At 44.2% G+C, this 23056-nt stretch overlaps 1 protein-coding gene across 7 annotated transcripts; it reads left to right on the top strand.

The window, feature by feature from the left end:
- Positions 1-3165: 3165 nt before the first annotated feature.
- ZNF793 (zinc finger protein 793) lies at positions 3166-22834 on the top strand. Of its 7 annotated transcripts, none has more exons than XM_084960788.1 (7): positions 3166-3201; positions 4433-4574; positions 8861-8960; positions 12009-12054; positions 16704-16833; positions 17355-17450; positions 19949-22834. In XM_084960788.1, exons 4-7 carry the CDS (start codon positions 12040-12042, stop codon positions 20923-20925), a joined length of 1218 nt encoding a protein of 405 aa, XP_084816914.1. In that variant the 5' UTR covers positions 3166-3201; positions 4433-4574; positions 8861-8960; positions 12009-12039; the 3' UTR covers positions 20926-22834. The 7 variants fall into 7 exon arrangements, with proteins under 7 accessions (XP_084816914.1, XP_084816915.1, XP_084816909.1 ...); XM_084960789.1 differs by having other exon boundaries at positions 3166-3214; XM_084960783.1 differs by having other exon boundaries at positions 3166-3233.
- Positions 22835-23056: the final 222 nt, after the last annotated feature.

Genomic DNA, 23056 nt, shown 5'->3' with positions numbered 1-23056 from the left:
CTAGTTTTGCAAAGACAAGTACAATTTTCTTTGGAAGGGTAAGCTATGCGTTTGTGAAGCTGCAATGTCCTTTGACAGTTGCCATGCACAGGCCAACAGGGTAACCTCTGTTCTATAAGGGCCTGTATCTTCCAATGGTCCAGCGGATAGGCAGAATGGATAGAAGTTCCTGCTGTGGTGCAGTGGGTTAGCATTCCAGTTTGTCTCTTTGGCGTCACCTGTTCCATCCCCAGCCCAGAGCAGAGGGTTAGGATCTCGCCTTACTGGTTTAAGGGTCCTGTGTTGTCAAAGCTGAGGCATGAGCTGCATAGATTCGATTCCTAAAATGGAGGAATAAGTGGAAATTTGGTGGATTAATGGGGGCCCTGGAGGTAGAGGAAAGCCCAGCCAGGCCAAGCTTACCAAGTAGGATTAAAAGGAGTGGGAGAGAGATGGGGGTGGTGATGGTGGGAAGAATGATGGGAAGAAGGGGCTTTCCATAGATTCCTGGAAGGCATTAGTGACAGGCAGGGCATGAGCCTCCTCTGCCCATAGTTAGGGGAGCTGCCACTTGAGGTCAATGGATTTTTGCTTTATAAAGAACCATCACTTCCAACAGGACTGGGGGGGCTGGTCTTTGTGGGCCCCTCCTCATCAGATGACATTGTACCCTCTCTCCCCCTTGCTACCCACAGTGATCCAGTTTTGGGTCTGCAGTTGTGCAAATCATGTCCACCTCTTGCCACAAATTACAGCCACCACTGGGGCAGCTGCAGCTATGATGCAAGCAGAGACCCAGAGATCTGGGATCTTCTGGACCTGAGATCTCCTCTTATCTCCTCCATTCCCCCACAAGAGCCCAGTTTTTCATAGTTGAAGACCGCCCTTGAATACTGCAGGCACTGGGCTTTAGTGACCAAGCTGGTTGCTAAGAGATGGGTCTTCCAGGATCAGGGGGAGTGGGTGTTCCCTCTGGTGTTGGGTAGGTGCAGGCTGTGGCCTTTACTCCGTTTTAGGGCCTATGGCCTTAGTCTTCCAGTGGTCCCGAAGATGGATGGAATGAAGGATGGAGGACAGATGAATGGATGGGTGTGAAAGAATTACAGTTTCCTTGGTCCCTGTCTCACTGTAGCAAAGCATTGGAACAGTGGATATTTTACAAATTTAGTAAAGCGAATGCACATTTTCATAGAGAGATTGAGAGAGAGAGAAAGAGAGGGAGCACTCGTGTGTGTGCAGGTTAAAAAGAGAGCCCAAGTCATTTTACAATTTTTTTTTTTTTTTTGGTCTTTTCTATGGCCACACTTGCAGCATATGGAGGTTCCCAGGCTAGGGGTCTAATCAGAGCTGTAGATGCCAGCCTATGCCAGAGCCACAGCAACGTGGGATCCGAGCCGCGTCTGCAACCTACACCACAGCTCATGGCAATGCTGGATCCTTAACCCACTGAGCAAGGCCGGGGATTGAACCCACAACCTCATGGTTCCTAGTTGGATTCATTAACCACTGCGCCACGTTGGGAACTCCTATAACTGTTTTTATACCTCCATGAGGCAGACCTAAATGGAGACCCAATTCTCCTGCCCTAGCCCCCTATGCGTGTAAGGGCTGAGTATTGTCTGATCTCTGTATGGGGCAGGTTTGATCTGATTGGTTTCTGGCAGGATACCTCATTTGCTTGGGAAACATTATATAGAGGCAGGGTGAGGAATTGGTGACATTCCTTCCCTACCAGGCTGTTCAAGGTGGGGGAAGGGACATTACAATGAGACATGACCAGAGGCTTTTGGGTTTAATCTCCTTGAAGGGGACTTCAAGCCTGCAACAGATGGATGGGTTGTTGGGGTTGTAGAGTGAAGGAATTCGAGGCCAGGCCAATCTGGCTAAGCAGGATCAGAAGCCTAGTAGTGGAATCCCTTCCTCAGGATGGTTCTTCAGAGTGTGCCTTGGCTATCCTGGAAAAGGACTGCCCTGTGACCCCTGAGATGGGACTGTCTGTGTTCTTCTGGATGGCCCTGCTCTCTCATGGATTTCAAAGCATGGAGCTGGAGGAGTTCCTTTGTGGCACAGAAGGTTAAGGATCTGGCATTGTCACCGCAGTGGCTAGAGTCAGTGCTGTGGCTAGGGGTTCGATTCCTGGCCTGGGAACTTCCACGTGCTGTGGGTGTAGCTAAAAAAAAAGAGGTAATTTTGTTTCAGAATCATATAAATACTTCCTTTCAAAATTTTTTAGAAAAAAATTTTATTGAGGTATAGTTGATTTAGCATGTTTCATTAGTTTCAGGTGTACAGCAAAGTGATTCAAATATACACATATATAATCTTTCAAACTACTTTCCATTATAGATTATTACAAGATATTGAATAGTTTCCTGTGCAATAAGTAGGTCTTGGTTGTTTATTTTATATATAGTACTGTGTATCTGTTAATCCCAAACCCCTAATTTATCCCTCCCCCCATATTCCCCTTTGTAGCTTGTTTGTCCCAAATTTCAATTCTCTGCTGTTCCAGAATAAACCCATTTTCTGGTAAAATAATTGGTTATTTTATTTTTAGGGTCAATAGGGTCAAGCCACCTGAGACTAAAGACCCGGCTTTCAACATTTTCTTTCAATAAGTGCTAAGAGCCTTCCTACTGCCCCCTCTTGCAGCTCTGCCTTCTCGGTGAAGTCTCCCTTTCTTTTCTCCGGGCCTCGGGAGAAGAGTTTCCTCTTCGCGGTTCTCCAACTCCAGAGCTAGCCTAGGAAAACTTTTACCTTGCTTTAAGGACGTTCCTCCTCGGAGATGGGCCACGCCCATTGCACGTAAGAAGCTGTTTAAATGAACTCGGCCATCTTAAACTTGCTGCCTTCGCTGCTGGAGACAAAGACGGCTGAAGTTCCGGGTCAGGGAGCTGCTGTTTTGCTCTCTGGAGGTTTGAGTTTCTGAAATGCTAAACGCTACAGTGACGTTTCTGTTTAAGGACCCAGGAACACTTGCTTCTCCCCACTCTACAATAGCCTAATCGTCCAACAAAAGGCCTAGTCATCCGTTGTACGGCACAGACTTAAACATGGCCGCCCCCAGAAAGACGTTAAGCGGGCGCGGCCATCTTAACTGACATTAAAGTTCAGAATCCCAGAATCCTGTTCTCTGGAAGGTTGCCAGGTGGCGGCCGACTGCCTCAAAGATGTAACTGAGTCTGCGCACAACCACTCAGGATGGGAAGAGCTCAAACCGTGGTGAGGCGGCGTGGTACGGCAATCAATTTCAGGTTAGGGCGCGGATATCGGGAGAATGGGAAAGGTCAGTGAGAGAAGCAGTCAAAATCCAGGACTTGTGTAGGATGGTGATCAGACGACTACGGCGGCCCCACTGGGTCAGTCATGGAAACCTGTAAGGGTCAGAGACCCAGGGGACTGAAGGGTTAAGCGATGGGGTGTCTGAGACTCTTGGGGGAGTCTGTCCTGGCGGGTTTGTGGGAGTCAGTGGCAGTGTCTGTGAGGAGGATGGATTGGGATATGTGGAAATAAATGAGGGTTCTTGATTGACAGAGTGCGTGGGGGTCAGTTTAAAGTGGTCTTTTGGGTCTGAGGCCAAGTGAATTTCTTCGAAGAAACTGATTTGAACAGTATTAGTGCTCAGTGATCACAAGCTTGAGGGAGTCTGTAATTGGAGGTTCTAAGTTCTGTTTGGATACCCGGAACTGGTGATTGTGGAAACTTTGAGGTTCGGTGCTGAGGGTGGTCAATGAGGATCAATATTTGGAGAAATGCTTTAGGCCTTTGGTGATGGGGACTTCCTTAAGATAATTCATGGTGGAATCTGAGAGTATCAGTGACTGGACTTTTGTAGATCAGGGAATGGGGAATAGAGGGATCTATGAGGAGGTGGTCACTGATTGGGGCCGTCAGTAATTGTGGGGGCAGGTGATTGATCCCTAGTCATTGGAATACTGTTGGAAATCAGCGTGGGTTCGTCGTCAGGGATATGTGTAATTCACTGTTTTGCAGTCAGAATGGATCGGTTTTTGTAGTCACTGACTAGTGGTCTTTGATGGTAATACTTGGACGTGGGGGATATCAGTGACTACAAGGACCTCTGGGAGTTGTGGATTGGAGACACTGAGTGTCTGTGTGTAGGAGGCTTAATGGGGTTGGTGTTGAGGCTTGCAAATGAAGAGATTTGGGATGGGAGAGGCAAGGATTTGAGGGTGCAATCCTGCACAAGGGGAACACATTTCACCCATGTAACATACCCCACCTGATGAGCAGCCAGTTCTGTCTGGTCTGTAATGGCCAGGGCCCACTTCAAACCATCCTCCCCTCTTTTTTTAATTGTTCCCCACATTAATGAAAGTGCTTTGAAAGGATTAAGTGTTAAACTTCTCTAAAGTAACATGTTATTAAAAACGTGGCTTCTGTTGCTCTTGCCAAGGATTTGATGCATATTTCTCAAAATGTTTCCTTTAAGGTTCTTTCTGGAAAATGTAATGACATGTCCATCTGTGATAACGCCCCAAGAGTGAGCCTGGTTTCTGGAAATCTATTCTGACTCCATGGGATCTAGGATGGATTTAACTTTGCCTGTGGTTAGAAAACAAAGAATTTACTAAGTAAGTATCTAAATAGATATTGTAAAAGATTTTGACGAAGGAGCAAACTTTGAGAGCATTTGGAAAATACTTTTATCTAGGCTCAACTTAAAATATAATGTGTTCTCAGGAGTTCCTGTTGTGGCTCAGCGGGTAAGGTCCCAGCACAGTGTCTTCCAATCCCTGGCCTCACTCAGTGGGTTAAGGTTCTGGCATTTCCGAAAGCTGCAGCGTAGGTCGCAGATGTGGCTCTATGGCAGTGGCATGGGCCTGCAGATGCAGTTCCATTCGACCCCTAGCTTGAGAACTTTCCCCACGTGCAGCTGTAAAAAGAAAAAAAAGTGTTCTCACCATACTGGAAAAAAAAAAAAGTACTTGTGTGAGGTGCTGGAAATGTTACCTATCCCTGTTGTGATAGTCATTATCCAGTATATATGCGTATCAAATCAGGGCATTGTACACCTTAAACTTAAACAATGTTGTATGTCAATTATATATCAGTAAGGCTAGGGAAAAAAATGAATTATGGAATGAAAAAAACTGGATCTGGAAGTTACTGTGTTCTAAGAATCTTTTTGCTTTGTTCTGTATTTTCTCGGCCCTGGTGTGTTTTGACCTTCGTGAATCTGTGCCTTATAAAATCCTGGTAGAACAATTCAGCAAACCTAAAACCACAATAATAATCACAAAAACCAAACTTAAAGCTACTTTTAGTAGATCCCTGAAGGCCTAGCATCTGATGTTGTCACTGCTATGGCGCAGGTTCAGTCCCTGACCTAGGAACTTCCACATGCCACAGACACAGCCAAAAAATAAATAAATAAAAGCTACTTCTAGAAACTGTTCTTCAATGAAATTAAAATCAGATCAGTGGTGATTAAGATAGCCTGACACAAAATTACAAATGAAATGGAAATAAGATTTTGACCATTAGCTTTATAAAAGACTGAACTGCTGAAATAGTATTTTAATTGTTTTCTTAAGTATTATAGGCAATCGTTATGTAGTCTTCAGACACAAAGCACAATGAGGATAGCATCTTAAGAAACAAAGCTGAGAGGTGGAGTTCCCGTCGTGCCGCAGCTGAAACAAATTCAACTAGGAACCATGAGGTTGTGGGGTTTGATCCCTGGCCTCACTCAGTGGGTTAAGGATCTGGCGTTGCCACAAGCTGTGGTGAAAGTTGCAGACGCTGCTTGGATCCGGAGTTGCTGTGGCTGTGGTGTAGGCTGGCAGCTGTAGCTCCAATTAGACCCTTAGCCTGGGAACCTCCATATGCTGCAGTATGCCCCTAAAAAGCAAAAAAAAAAAAAAGAAGGAAGGTGAGAGGTGAGGCGTAACATCTTTCAGAAGCTGTAAATGTCAAGTTTTTATTTTCAGAGCAGATAGTCCCTGTTTTTCACCTGCATAGAATCAAACACAGGTAATTGCTTTGATGCAGAACACGTATGCTGGGTAAGGAGTTAGGGCATTTTAGTGGCATTATTTTGTTCTTTTTGAATAATAATACTTTTGCTGAGTAATGTTCTATTGTATGTATGTACCACTTCTTTACCCATTCATCTGTCAGTGGACATTTAAATTGCTTCCATATCTTGGCTATCATAAATAGTACTGCAGTGAACATTGGGGCACATTATCTTTTTTTTTTCTTTTTTTGTCTTCTTGCCATTTCTTGGGCTGCTCCCACAGCATATGGAGGTTCCCAGGTTAGGGGTCTAATCGGAGCTGTAGCCGCCAGCCTACACCAGAGCCACAGCAATGCGGGATCCGAGCCGCGTCTGCAACCTACACCACAGCTCACGGCAATGCCGGATCCTCAACCCACTGAGCAAGGGCAGGGATCAAACCTGCAACCTCATGGTTCCTAGTCGGATTCGTTAACCACTGAGCCACGATGGGAACTCCCACATTATCTTTTTGAGTTAAGGTTTTCTCCTGATAGATGCCAAGGAGTTGGGTTGCTAGGTTATGTAGTAGTTCTATATTTGGTTTTTAAGGAAACTCTCGTCCTGGTATCCAGTGGCTGCACCAATTTACATTCTCACCAACAGTGTAGGAGGGTTCTCTTTTCTCACACCCTCTCCAGCATTTATTATTTCTAGATTTTTTGATTATGGCCATTCTGACTAGTGTGAGGTGATATCTCATTGTAGTTTTGATTTGCATTTCTCTAATAATTAGTGATCTCGAGCATCTTTTTATGTGCTTTTGGCCATCTGTCTGTCTTCTTTGGAGAAATGTCTATCTAGATCTTCTGCCCGTTTTTTGATTTTTTTTTTTTTCTGTCTTTTTGCCTTTTCTAGGGCCACTTCCCGTGGCATATGGAGTTCCCAGGCTAGGGGTCCAATCAGAGCTGTAGCCACCGGCCTACACCACAGCCACAGCAACTCGGGATCCTTAACCCACTGAGCAAGGCCAGGGATCAAACCCGAAACCTCATGGTTCTTAGTTGGATTCGTTAACCACTGAGCCATGACTGGAACTCCTGTTTTTTTTTTTTTGTTTTTTTTTGTTTTTTTTTTTTTGATATAAAGCTGAGTGAGATGTTTGTGTATTTTGGAGATTAAGCCCTTGTTGGTCACTTCATTTACAAAGATTTACTCCCATTCCATGGGTTGTTTTCTTTTTCTTTTTTTGGCTGCCCCACAGCATATAGAGTTACCAGGTCGGGAATCAGATCTGAACCATGGTTGCTGTCTAAGCCGTAGCGGTGGCAATGCCAGATCCTTAACCCACTTTGCCGGGCCAGGAATCAAACCTGCATCCCAGAGCTCCCAAGATACTGTTGATCCTGTTGTGCTGCATCGGGAACTCCATTTTTTTTTTTTTTTTTTTAATGGTTTCCTTTGTTGTACAAAAGCTTTTGAGTCCCATTTGTTTTTATTTCCATTACTCTAGGAGGTGGATCAAAAAAGATATTGTTGCGATTTATGTCAGAGACTGTTCCGCCTGTTTTCCTCTAAGAGTTTTATATTATCTGGCTTTATGTTTAGGTCTTTAATCCATTTCGAATTTATTTTTGTGTTTGGTGTTAGAGAATGTTCTGATTTCATTCTTTTCCATGTAGCTGTCCAGTTTTCCTAGCACCGCTTATTGAAAAGACTCTCTTTTCCTCCATTGTGTATTCTTGCCTCCTTTGTTTGTTTACCACGGGTGTGTGGGTTTATTTCTGGCTTTTCTATCCTGTTCCACTTATCTCTATTTCTGTTTTGGTGCCAGTACAATATTGTTTTGATGACTGTAGCTTTGTGTATAGTCTGAAGTCAGGGACCATGATTCTTTCAGTTCCATTTTTCTTTTTCAAGATTGCTTTGGCTGTTAAGGGCCTTTTATGTTTCCATACAAATGTAAAAACTTTTTGTTCTAGGTCTGTGAATAATGCCATTGGTAATTTGATAGGAATTGCATTGAATCTGTAGATTGCCTTGGGCAATAAATATAGTCATTTTAACAATATTGATTTTTCCAACCCAAGAGCCTGGTATATATTTCCATCTATTCGTGTCATCTTTGATTTCTTCTGAGTACAGAGTACAGAGTTTTCAGAGTACAGGTCTTCTATCTCATTAGGTAGGTTTATTCCTATGTATTTTATTCTCTTCAATGTGGTGGTAAGTGGGATTGTTTCCTTAATTTCTCTTTCTGATCTTTCATTGTTAGTGTATAGGAATGCAAGAGATTTCGTGTGTTAATTTTGTATCCTGCAACTTTACCAAATTGATTGATGAGCTCTAATAGTTTTCTGGTAGCATCTTTAGGATTTTCTTCGTATAGTATCATGTCATCTGCAAACAGTGACAGTTTTATTTCTTTTTCAGGTGGGGTTTTTTATTTTTTCATTTTTTGGCCACACCAGTGGCATATGGAAGTTCTGGGGCCAGAGATCAGACCCTGCCACAGCAGTGACCTGAGCCTCTGCAGTGACAATGCTGGATCTTAACCTTCTGTGTCAGGAGGGAACTCCAGGAGGGTTGTTTTTTTTGAAAATTAGTATTTATCATTTTTTTTTAAATTAGTATTTATCATTCCTGTTTTCACAGAGAAGGAAAGTGAGGCAAGGTGAATTATCTGGACTAGATTACTTCAGTCAGTTAAAGGAATTGCTTGGCTTCAGACTTCCCTCTGAGTAACTCCCAGGCTCAGGGTCTTTGCAGAAGTTCTCCCAGCCCCAAACCTGGAGCACAGCCATCCCTCAGATATGTCCGTCTGCCCAGTGCTCTATAGGCTTCTAATTCTTAGGCCCCAGAGAGTATTTGGGGAGGGACCATTGGATGACTCTTACCATGGGATCTGCTTGTCTTCAGGTTCCCTGCGTGCCCTGAACACCTTTGGTACCTACCACCTTACTGGAAAGGCTACAGGACCTCGGACACGTCTGTTGAAGGCCTTGTCAGTCAGCTGAGGGTGAGTTACTATTGAGAGATGGAGCTGTGAGGGCCTAACAGGCAAGGTAAAAGACCCCCTGGTCCAGGAGAGGAGAATTGAGGACAAAAATCCCCTACCAAAGGAGTCACCCAGGGTCCAGACCTCTTTTTTTTTTTTTTTTTTTTCTCCTTGTTATGTCCATGGCATGTGGAAATTCCCAGGCCAGGGAACAAACCCGAGCCACGGGAGCAGCCCAAGCTGCTACAGAGACAATGCCAGATCCTTAATCCATTGTGCCACAGAGGAACTCCATGGGCCAGGCCTCTTACCAAAGCAAAGATTCCTACACAACAGGAAATAGCATCATCCCTCAGCCAGAAGCTTAATAAGGCTCAACTTGGTGTTACTCCTTCCAGGGACCCTCCATGGCTACATGGTGGGAGAAAGGTTGGCTGTAAGATTCAGGGAGACAGAAGTGAAAAGGGAAGCAGGGAAGGCCAGGTGTCAGAGGCATATTCTCTCAGGGGAAGGGGACATTGGTCCAGCCCAGAACAATCTGCCATCTTGTAGTATGGGAGGTGGCCAACCCACTCCCTTAGTCTTTTGGGCCCTTTTTGAACTCTTAGCTGCTCCCCTGTTATTTCTGCCACCTTACTTGGCCTCTGGTAACAGGGGGAGTTCACTTCATTTTGACAGAGGGGCAGAAAAGTCCCTCCTCAGAATGGTGGTGGCAGCAGGATCTATAATCCCAGATTTTTTATTAATCTTTTTTTCTCAAGTGTTTGAGAATAGGTTGCAGACATGGTGTTCCTTAACCCCAATATGCTTCGGTGTATATTTCCTAAAAATGAGACCATTTTCCTGTACAACCACAATGCAGTTTCCAAAGTAAGTCAATTAACACCGATCTCATACTATTATCTAATCCACAGTCCACACTGAGATGTCAACCAATAATGTCATTTTATGACAACTCTTCTTTTTTCATTCCAGAATCCAGTTCAGGATTATATGCCACCTGTAGTTGACATATTCCCTTAGTCTCCTTTAATTAGATTCAGTTCCTCGGTCTGTCTTTCATGAAGTTGACATTTTTTTGAAAGTACAGGTTATTTCGTGTGGTGTGACACAATATGGTTTTAGCTGATGTTTCCTTGTGATTAGATTCAGGGATGCATTTTGGGTAGAATTCTAGAGAAGTAAATTGTGCCTTTCACAGCACAGTGTGATGTTAACTATCACTTGGTTAAACTGGTATCTCTAGGGTTTTTCTAGGGTAAAGTTACTATTTTTCCCTTTATAATTAATAAATATCTTGGGGGGATATGTAAATACTATATAAATACCCTGTTTTTCGTCCAGCTTTTGCCCATGGTTTTAGCCTCCATTAATGCCATCATCTCATTTAAAGGTGAAGGGCCTTACTTTCCCAGGTGACGGGCCTAGATGGTCACAGAGTCAGGGTCAGAACACAGGCCTCTGAACACACATTCACCAGCACATTTGCCACACCACCGCCTCAGCTAGAGCCCTACAGCCCTGGAGACCAGGCCGAGGGTGAGGCTGAATAGCCAAGTCCTGGAAGGTGGGGGTTGGGGGGGGAGTTTGTGCTCTTAAGAGGAGGGGCTAGTGGCCCAAAACTGGATTAACTGCCCCAGGCCTCTCCTGCCAGCTCAGTCCCTAATGGACAGTTTGGTTCTCTCAGAGAATCCCCTCCCTCTCTTCAGACCCTCCTGTGACTTCTCATGATGAGAAAAGGCAGGGGGAAAATGAATGAAGTATGTAAATAATGAAACGTGTATGTGCTACGATTACAGATTAGAGGAAGAAACATTCTGCCACCCAAATCAAACCCCTAACATTTTATTGTATTTCACACCAGAAGTTTTTCTACACATGTATTTCTTAGATAGAGATTGTGATTAAAGAAAATAACTCGAGATGTAACTTTGCCTAGAGAGTAGCACCCAGATTGTGATAGAGAGTATTTCCAGCTCTTCAAAGGCGTCCTCCACTCCTCCCAAACAGTGCCAGCCCAAAGCTGATTGTGTGTGTGGTAATTATATGGCGAATGGTTTGTCACAACTTATTGAATTATACAAATAGAATGGATTCATTGGAGTTCCCATCATGGCTCAGTGGAAACGAGGCTGACTTATGCTGTAGCTTATGGCAACACCAGATCCTTAACCCACTGAGTGAGGCCACGGATCAGACTGGAATCCTCATGGTTACTAGTTGGGTTCTTAACCCACTGAGCCACAATGGGAACTCCCCTCCTGCCCTTTTAAAAATTTTTTAAGGCATACAGTTATTACTTTTATCAAACATCATGATGAAAAGCAACAGTTGTTTGTTCTCATCTGTTGAAAATTATTTTCAATGACAACACAGTCTGCTGAATGAAAAGTTTAGCTTTTCAGGAGTTCCTGTCGTGGTGCAGTGGTTAACAAATCCGACTAGGAACCGTGAGGTTGCGGGTTCGAGCCCTGGCCTTGCTCAGTGGGTTAAGGATCTGGCATTGCCGTGAGCTGTGGTGTAGGGTGCAGACTCGGCTCGGATCCCACGTTGCTGTGGCTCTGGCGTAGGCCGGCGGCTACAGCTCCAATTCGACCCCTAGCCCGGGAACCTCCACATGCTGTGGGAGCAGCCCTAGAAAAGACAAAAAAAAAAAAAAAGTTTAGCTTTTCAATAACTATTTATACCACCGTTTAAGTAACCATTAGTTGTGCCAATGTTATACAGTTATTTTACTTTGCTTTGAGTTCTTTGTAATATTTTCATAACAGATATAGAAGCCCTTTTTCTGGTATATACTTGGGGCCAGTTGTTTAAGTTTAAGGATTTTGGCTTTTAGTAACTTTCAATTCTGACATGGTAAGAGTTTTTGCTTCCTGGGAAGTCTGATCTGTGCATCCACATTTTGAGTTGAATGGTACCATTTTTTTTCTTCTGCCACAGTGATTTAAAGCGTGAATTTTTTCACAAGATTTACATAGGGAATTTTCAAGTTGTGAACCAAGCCTAGTCCCTCTCAGCTCTGTTCTCTCTTTCTCCGTCCTCTTCCCACAACCTCTGTCTTCACAGGTCACAGATCTTTTTCTAAGAACAACAGAAAATGATTGCATACCAGGTAAGCGGGATGCCTATTTTCCCTTCTTGGGGAAACTGTTCTAGAAAAAATATATATATGCATTTCAACCATATATATATTGTCATAAGCTGGGTTTTCAGGAAAATAGACTTGGGGATGGAGATTTGCACAGAGGAGGTTTACCAAGGAGACCCTTGGAACACCTGTAAGTCAGTAAAGGAAGCAAAGTGGGCAGAGGGAGTTGTCGAACAGAGGCATCAGCTGCTCTTATAAGATGCTCTGGAGCTGGGATTGTCCTCAGTGGAGGCAAGGGGGCCTTTATATTCTGAAATTAACCAGTCTTTGGTTGTAGGCTGCCCCAGGGAGAGCACATAACCTTGGGTCAGTTAGCTCCCTTTTGGCAGGAAAACTCTCAAAAGATCTCAAACCTGCAGTGGCCAACCATCTCCTAGCAGCTGGGAGAAGTATCACTCTGAGGCGTCTGGGGTGGTTTCATCCACTCAGGTTGTTGTGCGTGAAAGAACAGAGACCACTCCAACTGAGAAGAAACAAATTAGGAGTCTTTATTACTGGCCAGGGCCACACACTGCCTAAAAGTGGCTTGAGTGTGAAGCCCCGAACAAAGAAACAGACCGTGTTGATAAAGGCAAACTTACATTCAGGTTGGGGGGGGCGGTGCACATGCATAAGTCGGGGTGCAAAAACAAAGTGGCGGTTAAAATACTTTAAACCTTGGAGTTCCCATTGTGGTACAGTGGTTAACGAATCCAACTAGGAACCATGAGGTTGAGGGTTTGATCCCTGGCCTTGCTCAGTGGGTTAAGGATCCGGCATTGCCATGAGCTGTGGTGTAGGTTGCAGACGCAGCTTGGATCCTGCATTGCTGTGGCTCTGGCGTAGGCTGGCGGCTACAGCTCCAATTCAACCCCTAGCCTGGGAACCTCCATATGCCGCGGGAGCGGCCCAAGAAATAGCAACAACAACAACAACAAAAAGACAAAAAAAAAAAGACAAAAAAAAAAAACCCCAAAAAACAAACAAATAAAAAACAACATCTGGAGTTCCCGTCGTGGCGCAGTGGTTAACGAATCCGACTAGGAACCATGAGGTTGCAGGTTCGATCCCTGCCCTTGCTCAGTGGGTTAACGATCCGGCGTTGCCGTGAGCTGTGGTGTAGGTTGCAGACACGGCTCGGATCCCGCGTTGCTGTGGCTCTGGTGTAGGCCAGTGGCTACAGCTCCGATTCGACCCCTAGCCTGGGAACCTCCATATGCCGCGGGAGCGGCCCAAGAAATAGCAACAATAACAACAACAAAAAAGACAAAAGACAAAAAAAACCATCTGCCCTGGCTGCCCTGCAGCACTTCAAATTTAATGTGTACAAAGTTGAAGTCTTTTTTTTTTTTTTTTTAGGATCGTACCTGTGGCATATGGAAGTTCCTAGGCTAAGGGTCAAATCAGAGCTGCAATTGCTGGCCTACTGATACTCCAGATCTGAGCCACGTCTTTGACTTACACCAAAGCTCATGGAAACACTGGCTCCTAACTGAGCAAGGCCAGGGGTCAAACCCACATCCTCATGGATACTAGTTGGGTTCATTACCACTGAGCCATGACAGGAACTCCCAAAGTTGAACTCCTGATTTATGTCTCCCCTTCCCCGTTTCCCATCTCAGGAGATGGTACCACCCCACCAGGCAAGCCAGGACCCTGAGATTTATCCTTGACTTTTGCCCACCTTCCACTTCTCCCACTCAGTCACCAAGTCTTGTTAATTTTATAGCCTCAGTATTTCTTCCATCTCCCTCTTCTTCATCTTTTTGTTGGTGAAAATGGCATGGCCTTTTAGGTGCAGAATCATATCTTTTCCATTTTATTCTTTTCTGTTCCATTCCCTTCCATTCTGTTCCATTCTGTCCCACCCTATCCTGCAACTGAGCAGGACCCGGTGGGGCCCTCCTAGGCACAAAAGCCCTTCAGTGTCCCCTGTTTCTTGTTTGTAGGAAAAAGGCTTCCATCTCCTTGACCTTCCCTGAGTTCCTAAGGGCAGATTCAAACAGTTGCTAATGGGGGAAGGGAGGGGATGCAGAAACAAAGGAGGAGCAGTCAAGAAACAACCATGCAAACAGTGGGGGAGGGTCTTGGTTCCTCCTCAAGGGATATACTTTTTAGGGCCACACCCATGGCATATGTGTGGAGGTTCCCAGGCTAGGGGTTGATTCGGAGCTACAGCTGCCGGCCTACACCACAGCAACACAGGATCTGAGCCACATCTGTGACCTGCACCACTGCTCACAGGAACTCTTGACATTAACAATATTTTTGAGTTCTTCTGCAGGAACTGAGGTCCCACCCAGATGGAGTATGTAACTTCAGGCTGAGTACAAGATTTCTTGAAGATGTGTTATCTCACTACCAACCAGTCAAGAGGTCAGGTGCCCTGCAGCCCTCACCCCAGATTTTGCCTATTAAAAACTTCCTCCCCAACTCCCCCCCTCAACCCCCGCCGCCGAAGTTCTTATGTGGTGTGGCAGATTAAGGAGCTGTGGTAACAGCACCCCATCTGATGCCAGAACAACATACCATGGTGGTGGGAGAGTGGCGTTCAGACTTCACCACAGAGCATAAGGCTTGTAGCTCAGTGACAGGCTCTGAGTCAGTATTTTCCAAACAGAACTAACTAGAATGGGGTGGGATTGTTACTGAACACAAGCTCGTGTGCCCAACGCACTGTGGGCCCAAACAAACAGAAACATCAGATTTTGGAGCAGAGAAAGGTTTATTGCAGGGCCAAGCAAGGAGAACAGGTGTCTTGTGCTCAAAAACCCCCAAACTCCTCCGTGGTTTTAGGAGTGAAGTTTTTATAGGCAAAATTTGGTGTGAAGGCTGAGGGCATATGACTTTCTTCTGATTGCAGTGTGAGGTAACAGGGTGGTGCTCCAGGAATCATCCTCTACCTGGGTGGGGACCTTGGTTCTGCGGAAGAACTCAAAGATAGTATTGTTATGCATATTCCTTAAGGAGGAACTTGAACTCTGTTTTTAGGGCTGCACTGTTTTTTCTTGACTGCCCCTCCTCTGTTTCTGCCTCCCCTCACTTCCCTGATGAAAGACTGTTTGGATCTGCCCTTCGGTATTCTGGAAGGTCTAGGAGGCTAAAGCCCTTTTGCCTGCATATAAGAAATGGGGGACATGGAGAGGCTTTTGCCCAGGAGGGCCCCACAAGGTCCTTCTGAGGTCTAGGAGGCTAAAGCCCTTTTGCCTGCATATAAGAAATGGGGGACATGGAGAGGCTTTTGCCCAGGAGGGCCCCACAAGGTCCTTCTCAGTTTCAGTGTCTGGTTGGCACATCCTGTGCCACCGCCTTTGTATGACTTTATTTCAGTACACCTCTTCGCACTATGATTATAATGATAACTGTAGGGATACGAGGCACATCCTTAACTTTTCAGTCCGCTTAGAGTTAACATTGTACCACTGGACATAGAACGCAGGAAACTCACCACATGCTTCTAGAATGGGCTTTCTCTATACACACTACTCCTTTGGTAGATTGCTCATTGTTTTAAGGCCCATCACGTCATTCACAGGCCTCTGTAACTGAATGACTTGCTGTCTTTAAAATCACTGTTTGGGAGTTCCTGTGTGGTTCAGCAAGTTAAGAATCCACCTAGTATCCATGAGGATGCAGGTTCAATCCCTGACCTCACTCAGTGGGTTAAGGATCCAGCATTGCTGCGAGCTGCAGTGTAGGTCAGAGATGCAGCTCAGATATGGCATTGCTGTGGCTCTGGTGTAGGCCAGCAGCTGCAGCTCCTAGTCAGCCTCTAGCTTGGGAACTTCCATATGCCACAGGTGCAGCCCTAAAAAAAAAAAAAAGGGAAAAAAAATTCCTGTTTGGCCCCAGGCCTCTGTTTATGTCATTTTCTCTGCAAGGAGGGCAATTTCTCCATCTCCCTGCAGAGAAGACTCAGTGGCACATATCCCTTAGTTCTGAAACCTAACTAGAACCTGATAATTTGAACGGACCATTCACTTCTCCACATGCCACAGCCCACACATCCTGCCGTCATAGCTCTTTCATCCTAAAAGACATATTGCTCTCCCATATTGCTCTCCCCACCAGGCTGTGAGCTCCTTGCGGTCAGAAGCCATCCATGACTGTGTCCTAAGCAATCAGGACTGGGTCAGACACATAGTCTGTAGTCAACATGTGTTGACCCTTGGAGTTCCCGTTGTGGCGCAGTGGTTAACAAATCTGACTAGGAACCAGGAGGTTGCGGGTTTGATCTCTGGCCTTGCTCAGTGGGTTAAGGATCTGGCGTTGCTGTGAGCTGTGGTGTAGGTTGCAGACGTGGCTCAAATCCCGTGTTGCTATGGCTCTGGTGTAGGCCAGCAGCTATAGCTCTGATTTGACCCCTAACCTGAGAACCTCCATGTGCCACGGGAGCAGCCCTAGAAAAGGCAAAAAAGACCAAAAAAAAAAAAAAAAAAAAAAAAGAAGTGTTGACCCAAAGTATAAATGATTGTGGCATCCATTCCCACCATATATAGCCCAAACCCAGGAGTTGAAAAGGTGTCCTAGAGAGGCGATCATAATATGTCCTGACCTGTGGACATTTTAAAAAATCAGCATCCTCCACTCCTGCCTACATTTCCTCATGTGACTCAATGTCATTTCATCTTTAGCAAAGAGCTGTGTCATTCAAGGATGTGGTAGTGGGCTTCACTGAAGAGGAGTGGCACAGGCTGAATCCTGCTCAGAGGGCCCTCTACCGGGATGTGATGCTGGAGACCTACAGCAACCTTGTCTCAGTGGGTAAGAAACAGCTCTACCACACAGTCTAGATTGTGTGTGAATGAGTGGCCACCTTTCCTTTTTTGGTTGCTAAAAGTAACTGAAATACCTAGAACCTCTGAAGTACTTCCTATGTGCCAGACACTGTTTTAGCCACCTTTAAAATACTAGTCTGTGTAATCCTCATAAGAGCTCTTATGAGGTAGGTACAGTTAGTACCACTATTTGCACCTTTGGGAACTGAAGCAAAGAGGTGAAGTAACCTTCCCAGTGTCACTTACCCAGTACATAGCAGAGCCAGAGCAGGCTTTGAACCCCAGAAGTCTGGCTGCACTGTTTGCATTCCTAACCCTTAATCTGTGCTGCCTCAGTGAGCTTGGCTTGAGTTTCAGTGGCCCTGGATCACTGTTTTGAGTTCTAGACAAGATGTGTGTACAGTCTCCTCCCAAGTACAGCGTCTGTTGCGCAGCCTTTAATGCTGCCTGAGTGGCCCTGAAGACCAAGGAGCTGAGCCCAAGGCCTGGATCATTTCCCTGGAACAGGTTATAAAGGCACCAAACCATATGTGATCCTCAGACTGGAGCAGCAAGAAGCACCATGGATTTGTGAGGCCGCATGCTCAGGCTGCCACTGTCGGGGTAAGTGTGATAAATCCAGCAAAAGATGTACTATGGAAGGCTGGCACCTTTGGAATTTTATTCAGGGTCCAGCTGTTAAAAGTCTTAGAGCTTTGGAAGTAGCTGGAGACATTTTTTTGAGAACTTCAACCTTTTTGATCATCCTTCGACCTCCATGAATCCCACTCCCCTGTGTGCTTGCTTCGTCTCCCTTTCTCCAGAATCCTTGGTCTTTCTTGTTATCAGTACACCTTCTCTTTCACATTCAGGCATTCTTACAAATAAGCTTCTGTGATTAGCCCATTCTTGCTGGTCCCTTCCTACTCTCTCACAGTTTCTAGGTAAAATGTCTTAGACCTTTCCTTAGTCTCCCCTCTTTTTTTTTTTTTTTTTTTTTTTGGCTGCACCTGCAGCATCTGGAAGTTCCTGGGCCAGGGATCAAATCCAAATTGCAGCTGAAACCTACACCACAGGTGCAGCAACACCAGATCCTTTAACCCACTGCACTGGGCCAGCCTCTCTGCAACAACACAAGCCACTGCAGTTGGACTCATAAACCACTGTGCCATAGCCGGAACTCCACAGTACACACCAGTTATTTTAAAAGAAAAAATTTTAATATTATGACTTTTTTTTTTTTGGGCAATGCCCTTGACATGTAGAAGTTCTCAGGCCAGGGATCAAACCTGTGCCACAGCATTGACCTGAGCCACTGCAATGGCAACACTGAAAACACTGAAACCTTAACCTGCTGTACCACAAGCGAACTCCTACTTTTTTTTTTTTTTTTTTGTCTTTTTAGGGCTGCACCCGCAGCATATGTTCTATTTTGGATATCATTACAAATTTATAGTTTTTACAAACTGAAACTTTGTGAACACATGTGTTCATATGGAACTATTAGGCCATAGCATATCAATATTTTTACTTGTGTAGATAGGGCCACTTTTCTCCAGCATGCCTTGCATGGTTGGAACCCCTTGAGTCTTGCTTCTATGCCCATTTGCCAGAACCTATTCACTGAAGAAATGTCTTTGCATTCTGACACTCAAGATTGCAAAGGTGGAGTTCCCATCATGGCTCAGCAGTTAATGAACCTGATTAGTATCCATGAGGAAAAGGGTTTGATCCCTGGCCTTGCCCAGCCAGTTAAAGATTCAGCATTGCAATGATCTGTGGTGTGGGTCACAGACACGGCTTGGATCCCATGTTGCTGTGGCTGAGGCATAGGCGGGAAGCTGTATCTCTGATTTGACCCCTAGCCTGGGAACCTCCATATGCCACAGGCGCAGCCCTAAAAAGACAAAAAAAAAAAAAAAAGATTGCACAGGTACACCATGTTCCACAGGTATATTTTTGTTCCAGATATGGACTCAGCCATTTTCTAAGGAACTCTAGTTCTTTTTAGTAGAAATTAGTGGTGGAGATCAGAATCTGGGTGCTAGCAGAATTTTCCAGTCAGCTGAGCATTGAGAACCATGCATTGAGTAACAAGGTCCTATGTGACATTTAAACCCCTTTCCTCTGTAACAGGGATCAGCCAACTATGGCTTATAGATCAGCCCCCTGATTTTGTGAATAGTTTTATTCAAACACAGCTACACTTCTACATTTACATACTGCCTGTGTTCCTACCATAGAATAGGAGATTGAAATAATTGTGACGGAGACTATATGGCCCACAAAGCCTAAAATATTTAGTCTCTGGTCCTTTAAGAACATTTTTTTTTTTTTTTTTTTGTCTTTTTGCCATTTCTTGGGCCGCTCCCGCGACATATGGAGGTTCCCAGGCTAGGGGTCGAATCGGAGCTGTAGCTGCCGGCCTACGCCAGAGCCACAGCAACGCGGGATCCGAGCCGCGTCTGCGACCTACACTACAGCTCACGGCAATGCCGGATCCTTAACCCGCTGAGCAAGGGGCAGGGATCGAACCCGCAACCTCATGGTTCCTAGTCGGATTCGTTAACCACTGCGCCATGATGGGAACTCCAAGAACATATTTTCTAACCACTCTATAATATTCCCTCTTCTTCAAAACTCTCTCTGTACTCTATGGCATGTTCCATTCCATTTGTGCCAGTTTCTGAATCTTCTTTACCCAATGACACTTTTCCCTGCATTAGTACCTTTAGTTAGGATTCATGCTCTCTATTCATATATGGGGGCACCATTTAAATTTTTAGAGGAGTTCCTGTTGTGGCTCAGCAGGTTACAAATCCAACTAGGATCCATGAGGATGTGGGTTTGATCCTTGGCCTCACTCAATGGGTTAAGGATCCAGTGTTGCTGTTAGCTGTGGTGTAGGTCACAGATACGGCTTGGATCTTTTGTTGCTGTGGCATAGGTCAGCAGCTGCAGTTCCAATTTGACCCCTAGCCTGGGAGCTTCCATATACCACAGGTGCAGCCGTAGAAAGAAAAAAGTAAATAAATAAATAAAATTTTAGGGCATTTCTCAAGTAGTTTATTGTGGATCATGATAACAGATTTATAAGGAAAGTTTTGCTGTATTTTCTCCAGAAAACATTTGGCAAGTTAATGTCCAGAGAAAAAGACGGCAAGACACACTTTTGAGGCAAGGTACATTTATCAGCAAGAAAACATTGCCCAAGGAAAGAAGCCATGAATATAATAAGTTTGGGAAAATTTCACATCTGAGCACGGATCTTTTTCCTTCAGTTCAAAACCCCAATACCCCTTGTGGGAAGAGTGTGAACCATAATTTAGACTTGAATGGTTTTAAGAGAAACTCTTCAAAAAAGCGAGATGAATGCTATGGATATGGGAAATTGTTACAACATACAAAGCATGATAGACGACCTAATGGAGAAAAACTCTGGCAGTGCAGTCACTGTGAGAAAGCTTTCAGCCATAACCCAACACTTATGTATAAACCAGCAGTAACCAATTCTCTTGTGTACAAACGTAAAAGGGTTCCACCTACAGAGAAACCCCATGTCTGTACTGAGTGTGGGAAAGCCTTTTGCTACAAGTCTGAATTCATTAGGCATCAGAGAAGTCACACTGGGGAGAAGCCATATGGGTGTACTGAATGTGGAAAAGCCTTTTCACATAAGTCAACCCTTATTAAACACCAGAGAATACACAGTGGGATAAGACCCTTTGAGTGTTTTTTTTGTGGGAAAGCCTTCACTCAGAAGTCACACCGCAAAGAACATCAGAGAACACATACAGGTGAGAGACCTTTTGTGTGCAATGACTGTGGGAAGTCATTTGGTGAGAAGTCATACCTCAATGTACATCGAAAAATACACACAGGAGAAAGACCCTATCGTTGCAGAGAATGTGGAAAATCCTTCAGTCAAAAATCATGCCTCAATAAACACTGGAGAACTCATACAGGAGAAAAACCCTATGGGTGCAATGAATGTGGCAAAGCTTTCTACCAGAAACCAAACCTCAGTAGACATCAGAAAATTCATGCTAGGAAGAATGCTTATAGGAATGAAAACCTAAACCTTGTAGGAAAGCCTTGAGCAAGATATCCTATTTCATTATATGTGGAGGAATTTATCCTTAGGGGATATATCATTGATTTAATGAATTTGGACCAAGTGTTTGATCATAAGGCAAGTCATGCTCCAATTGTGATAGAAAACTTTATAAAAAACATTATAGAAAGTACTTTATAAAACATGAACATGGAGTTCCCATTGTGGCTCAGTGGTTAACAAATCCGACTAGGAACCATGAGGTCTCGGGTTCGATCTCTGGCCTTGCTCAGAGGGTTAAGGATCTGGCATTGCCGCGAGCTGTGGTGTAGGTTGCAGATGTGGCTTGGATCCCTCCTTGCTGTGGCTCTGGTGTGGGTTGGCAGCTACAGCTCTGATTAGGCCCCTAGCCTGGGAACCTCCATATCCCGTGGGAGCAGCCCAAGAAATGGCAAAAAGACAAAACAAAAAACAAAACCCAAAAAAACCACATGAACATGATCATTCTGGCTGATCAAAGTGTAAAAGTATGTTAAATAGAATAACAGAATACAAAATATGTGTGAGAAAGTTAGAGGTATATCATGGGGTGTCCCACAGTGAGCCACATAATAAGCACTATATGTATTTTAGAATTACAAATGTGAATTTAATATAAATGAAGCACACATATAGAATGCCATTCACCAAAATTTTTACTCTAAATATCAGCATTGTCTTTTGGTGTCTTAACAGTACAAACAACAACAACAATAACATGGCCAACTAATTTTTTAAAAAGCTTTAACATATTATACCAGCACATTTTCTCCACCTTTTTGTAATAAATGTATATGGCCAGTAACATTTGTTGTTGGGCCCTTTTCTGAACCATAAATAATGTTTTTTTATGTCTTTTGTTAGCCAAAAACTTTGTTAAATGTTTTTAATTTTAAAAAGCCACTTATTTTGCCTTTATTATGTTAACATATTATTAAATAAAAAAATAATGAACAGATTATTTGTTTTGCCTTTTTTTAATGTTGAAAAGGCAAAACTAAGGAATGGTTTCACAACCTGATAATTGAGGAAACAAAATGCTACAAACTAGATGACTTAGCACTCTCATTATTTAATAGAAAGTCATGTGGTCCTGCTATATTGTGTACTATTCCTATTGTCTTAGTTTTGTTTAAAATGCCTTGCAGCAAATTAGTAGGAAAGACACTTTTTATATGAGTCTTATAATTCAGAAGTATTTCATGCACAGACCAATGCAGGAGAATTCCTCCCTTCCTCCCTCTCTCCCTTCTTCCCTTCCTTCTGAAAATTATTTCAGCAACACTGACTTTTCTTCCCTGTAAATTTCCCTCTGATGTCCTGGACACTAAATTCCAAGTTTTTTCGTCATTCCAATTCCAAGTCCACTTAAGCTGCCATGTCATCTATATAAGAAAAAGCCATATTGTTCAAGATTTGCCTCCCTGTAAGAATGCCTGATCTAGGAGTTCCCTCATGGTTCAGTAGGTTAAGGATCCAATATTGTCAGTGCAGCAACTTTGGCAGCTGGTGTGGTGCAGGTTCAACCTCTACCTGGGAAGTTATACATGCTGTGTGTGCAGCCAAAAAAAAAAGAATGCCTGATCCAGAATAAGAAAGGAAATGTAGGAGTTCCCACTGTAGTGCAGCAGGTTAAGGAGGAACCAGAATTGTCTCTGAGGCTGCACAGATTCAACCCCTGGCCCTGCACAGTGGGTTAAGGAACCGTTGTTGCTGCAGCTGTGGCATAGGTCACAGCTCCAGCTCGGATTCGATCTTGGCCCTGGAACTTCTGTATGCCTAGGTGCGCCCAAAAAAGATGCCATCAACAGTCAATAAACAATGATTTGGGGGAAGTATTTGCAGAGCCAGTCAGAGAAAAAGTGCTCTTCATAATGACAGAAAAGAAAAAAAAAAAAAAAAACCAATAGCAAAATATGAAAAGAATGGACAGACAGTTGAGAGAAGACCAAATCCAAGTCGTTGATGGGGTTATCAAAAAATGCTTAGCTTTACTGATTGTTGGAGGATGCAGATTAAAGTTATAAAGAGATAACTATGCAATCAAGCTAAGGAAAAACAGCAGGAATGCTTTAGATGTCAGAACAAAGCTTGTTCTTAGGCACTGCTGGTAGAAACATTACATACTTACGGCTCA

The sequence above is a fragment of the Sus scrofa genome, chromosome 6, assembly GCF_054392235.1.
Source record: "Sus scrofa isolate SSC_HxYL_T2T_F1_AM1 chromosome 6, Sscrofa_HxYL_maternal_Yorkshire_Landrace_v2.0, whole genome shotgun sequence".
Classification (NCBI taxonomy): Eukaryota; Metazoa; Chordata; class Mammalia; order Artiodactyla; family Suidae; genus Sus; species Sus scrofa.
This window is presented reverse-complemented; position numbering and strand designations above follow the sequence as displayed.

Coding starts and splice junctions, on each gene's coding strand:
- ZNF793 (XM_084960788.1), top strand. Junction 16,834..17,354: donor CAGCAACCTTGTCTCAGTGG/GTAAGAAACAGC, acceptor TCCCTGGAACAG/GTTATAAAGGCACCAAACCA. Junction 17,451..19,948: donor CTCAGGCTGCCACTGTCGGG/GTAAGTGTGATA, acceptor TATTTTCTCCAG/AAAACATTTGGCAAGTTAAT.